Raw genomic sequence first — 3,894 nt, 5'->3', positions numbered from 1 at the left:
GTGTGTGTGTGTGTGTGTGTGTGTGTCACTGTTAGAAACTTTACTGATTCGTGTCTTGTTTGATGCTCTTGGATGGTCTCGTCTCTTGTCCTCCTGCTGTCTGGAAGTTCATGGAAAAATTGATGTTTTAGATTTCAGAGAAAAATCTAAAAAATAATGTGTGTTTTTTTAGAAGTACCATCTGGTTGCATGCTGAGTGAGCCTGAAGCATCTGCCAGCAGGCCTTCATCTTCTCCACAATCTTCAGGCTCTTTTTGCTGGAGCTTACAAAAAAAAGAGTGATGAAATGAGTTAAGTCTCATTAAAGATTTTTTTTAAATTTCCAGTGAGATCAGTTGTTGTACCTGGAGCTCCAGAGCAGATATCTTAATTTCAGACTCTGTTTTTTCCTTCTCCCGCAACCTTTCTAATCTGCTTAAAGCAAGTTTTCTAATACAAAACATGTAAAATATGATTTTTAGTCTTTAAAACATTTAGCTCTTACAAAAAAATAAAAAGTCATACCTTTCATTATCTTCTTTTACTTTTTCTGCAAGTTTTTGTCTCAGCCTTTGAATTTCACTGCTTTCTAACCACTCCTGCTGATGCAGCTAAAATGTAAACAACAAAATAAATATTTTCTGCATAGTTAGGGTTTCTCGTTAATGTTCTAAAATTGATTTGGCCGTAGGAGAAACAAGTTGTTCACCTGAAGGGATTTGTTTTGGGGACACTCTGATGGGTGCTGGTGGATCAGAGATGATTCTGATGAGCTGATAAAAAACAAGATCATCATTTCATTTGGACAATTTGCAGACAAACATAAAATCTGAACATCCACTCACTCAGTGAGCGTCTGTCTGTCCACAGTCTGCACCGGTTCACCTCCTGCAAACACTCTGCAGTTTAATGCCCTCTTGTGTTTATAAAGACAAACAGCGTTAAAATGAAAAGATACAGAAAATGAATTGTTTTCTTTACCTTCATCCTTAACTGTCTGAGTTCTTCTGTTTTCAGACTCCTTCTGAACAAATCACAACAGTTTAATTAAAAACAGGTGCATCACAAGTTCTACTTCTGAAACAAAATAACAGAATTTCCCCCTGAACATCTCCAAAATAATAATAAAAAAATAAAAAAATAAATCGATGAGACGATTCATTATATTGTCCTCAGAAAATTGTCACAGTTAAAACAAAACATGTTCTTTAGACTCATGAACATCTTTATTTTAAGTTTTTTAAACTGTTCTGAGCGATCTGCACTGCAAAGGACAATAGATTAGAGATACTTTATTGATCCCTTCAGGGAAATTAAAGATTAAATTCAATTTACTCCAACACACACACACACACACACACACACACACACACACACACAACTGCTCCTTTTTATCTTCAAAGGGACTTTGCATTGATTTTTTTTCCCATTTTTTTAGCCTAACTCTGGCCCTTACCTAGTCCTAGCTCCCTCCCACCACCTCTTTTGAACATGCAACCTGAGCTTTGGGCCCCATAAAGAGCAGGTCCTCAGTATTTTTAGTATCTAATGCTTGAACACACACACACACACGCATACAGGCAGATGCTAAAAAACATTATTTCAACAATCTATAGATTATTAGCATCAATCGAAACCCATAAAAGTAAAAACGTATTCTCTATAAAAATAAAAACAGAAAAAGCAGCCAAAATACACGAGGTTTGCTTCCTCTGTTTTTATTTTACTTTTGATTTTTGAAATGTTGTATTTCCTGTTTGTTTCTTATTTCTCTGTGTTGTTTTTAAACTTTATTTTATTGGTATATTTGCAACTCAAATCAAAGTCTTTACCCCTCCTTGGAATTCAATTTAATTTTTGCAATATAAATGGGCGGTGGCTGTGGCAGAGTGGTTAGGAGAGTCATCCTGGAACCGGAAGGTCACTGGTTCAATCCCCCGTCCAGCTGTCTCAGTCGTTGTGTCCTTGGGCAAGACACTTCACCCACCTTGCCTACTGATGGTGGTCAGAGGGTCCGGTGGCACCAGTGTATGGCAGCCCCACCTCTGTCAGTGTGCCCCAGGGCAGCTGTGGCTACAGTGTAGTTTGCCATCATCAGTGTGTGAATGTGAGTGTGAATGGGTGAATGTCTGTTAGTGTAAAGCGCTTTGGGGTCCGGAGGGACTTGAAAAGCGCTCTATAAGTTCAGTACCATTTACCATAAATATCAGGTTGGCTTCTCTTAAAATACAGCAAACATTTTTTTGTTTTGTTATTTTTATTTAAGTTTGTTTTGATGTTCAATAAAATGTTTAAAAAGCCACTTTAACATAGTTTTTTATTATTATTTGTTTCTGGTTATTTTTGTGGGATTGTTTGCTTTTCACTCTACAGGATTTTGTAAAAATAAAGCTTATTTTATTTTTATTGGAGCTCTTCTTGACGTCGTGTTGTGGCTTTTGCATTCTGTCGACCCTTATGGGCCACCGTACCCTCAGGCAGTTTCTAAGAAAAACTCTGCTGCTTTCCACAAAACCTGAACTTTGAGTGAAACTTTCCATCAATTAAAAATAGGCAAAAGCAATATTTGCGCTGAAAACGAGAGAGGAAAATCTCATCTCCTGACCCCAGCAGGTAAAACTGGGTTGATGTCACACAAAGCGCTTTTAAAAGAATGGGTTTCTTACTTTATTTATTGAGTTGTTCTTCAGTTCTTCTAACTGGTTCTTTGTGGCCTGAAGGCTCAAAGCCACAGTTTGCCATTTCTGGGTCCAGTGTGAGGTCTCAGCTTTGAGCTCTTCGATGCAGCGAACTCTCATTTCATCCTGTCTGCGATGCTCATCGTCCTGCAGGTGCAGCATCTCCTCCTTCTGTTGGACCTGAGCCTCCAGAGACGCACACTGACCCCGCAGTTTCTGAGCTTCTGATTCCAGCATGTCTGCAGATGCCCTGTGGAACAGATCAGAATGAAGACTGTAGGCTGTGCGGTTCAGCTTCACCTGCTGAAGAATCAGCGTCTCACCTGTGTTGGCAGCCCTTCTCCTTCGTTTCTGTCAGAACTTGGTTTGTTCGACTCAGCAGCTCTTCTTTCTCTCTGATCAGCTGCGAACGCTCCGCCTGCAGGTCTGCGAGGTGTTTGGAGTTGGTGATTCTCTCCTCCTTCAGTTCCTGTAGCTCGCATTGTGATGAATCAACACTCTTCTTGAGCACTTCGACTTCTTTCCTCAGCTTTTTATTGATCTGGTTCAAAAACACATGAAGCATGTTTTAATGAACAACTTTTTTCAAAAATAAAACATAAAAAAAACTTTTGACCTCTTTGAGAGTCTTCAAATCCTCCATGAGCTCAGTTTCCTGCTCGTTCTGAGACTCAGAGTCTGCAGAAGGATCAGTTTTCTGTGAGTTTTCTGTGGTTCTTTGCAGCTGCACCTCCAAGTTCTGGACTTTGAGGAGAAGTTCGTTTTTCTCCTGCAGGAACACATAAAGTAATAAAATAAAATAAAAATCCTTAAATGTAAAATCTGGTCGAGATGAATTTCACAACAAATTGAATCTAATTTAAATACCTGGATCAGGTGATTGTTGGCAGACTGAGCTTCTGTCAGTTTAATTTCTACTTTTTTAATGTTGTCCTCCAGCTTCAGTACTTGTGTTGATAAAACAGACTTGTCCTGACAGGGTTGAACAGGTTTTTTTAAATTTATTTTCTTTTTATCCAAAGGTAAAAAAAATGTTTTTGTAGTTTGATTTAGTAATGATAGTTTTGAGATTGACATTTTTCCCTTTTTTAAATTGTGTTTATTTCAAACATGTTTATTAAATGTAGATTCTTGAACATTTTTATTTATTTCTTTTACAAACTTTTACAGGACTTAAAAATTTTTTAAATGCTGGAAAACAATAATTAAACAAAGAAAATGACACTATATATATATA

General features: G+C 37.7%; 1 protein-coding gene across 5 annotated transcripts in view; it reads right to left on the bottom strand.

Annotated features, from left to right (window-relative positions):
* LOC106526848 (golgin subfamily A member 6-like protein 22) overlaps positions 1-3,894 on the bottom strand; it is a 7,910-nt gene that overhangs the window by 1,405 nt on the left and 2,611 nt on the right. For 4 of the 5 annotated variants that reach the window (XM_014021547.1, XM_014021549.1, XM_014021545.1 and 1 more), the window contains exons 8-18: positions 3,525-3,629; positions 3,274-3,426; positions 2,981-3,198; positions 2,646-2,907; positions 961-1,003; positions 825-867; positions 689-752; positions 505-590; positions 345-429; positions 179-263; positions 45-100 (exon numbers count right to left, since the gene is read on the bottom strand). In XM_014021547.1, the coding sequence (XP_013877001.1) occupies positions 45-100; positions 179-263; positions 345-429; positions 505-590; positions 689-752; positions 825-867; positions 961-1,003; positions 2,646-2,907; positions 2,981-3,198; positions 3,274-3,426; positions 3,525-3,629 (1,200 nt within the window). The remainder of the gene's footprint in view (positions 1-44; positions 101-178; positions 264-344; positions 430-504; positions 591-688; positions 753-824; positions 868-960; positions 1,004-2,645; positions 2,908-2,980; positions 3,199-3,273; positions 3,427-3,524; positions 3,630-3,894) is intronic. The other variant, XM_014021546.1, reaches the window with a different exon arrangement.

This window comes from Austrofundulus limnaeus, unplaced genomic scaffold, assembly GCF_001266775.1.
Source record: "Austrofundulus limnaeus strain Quisiro unplaced genomic scaffold, Austrofundulus_limnaeus-1.0 Scaffold296, whole genome shotgun sequence".
Taxonomy (NCBI): Eukaryota; Metazoa; Chordata; class Actinopteri; order Cyprinodontiformes; family Rivulidae; genus Austrofundulus; species Austrofundulus limnaeus.
This window is presented reverse-complemented; position numbering and strand designations above follow the sequence as displayed.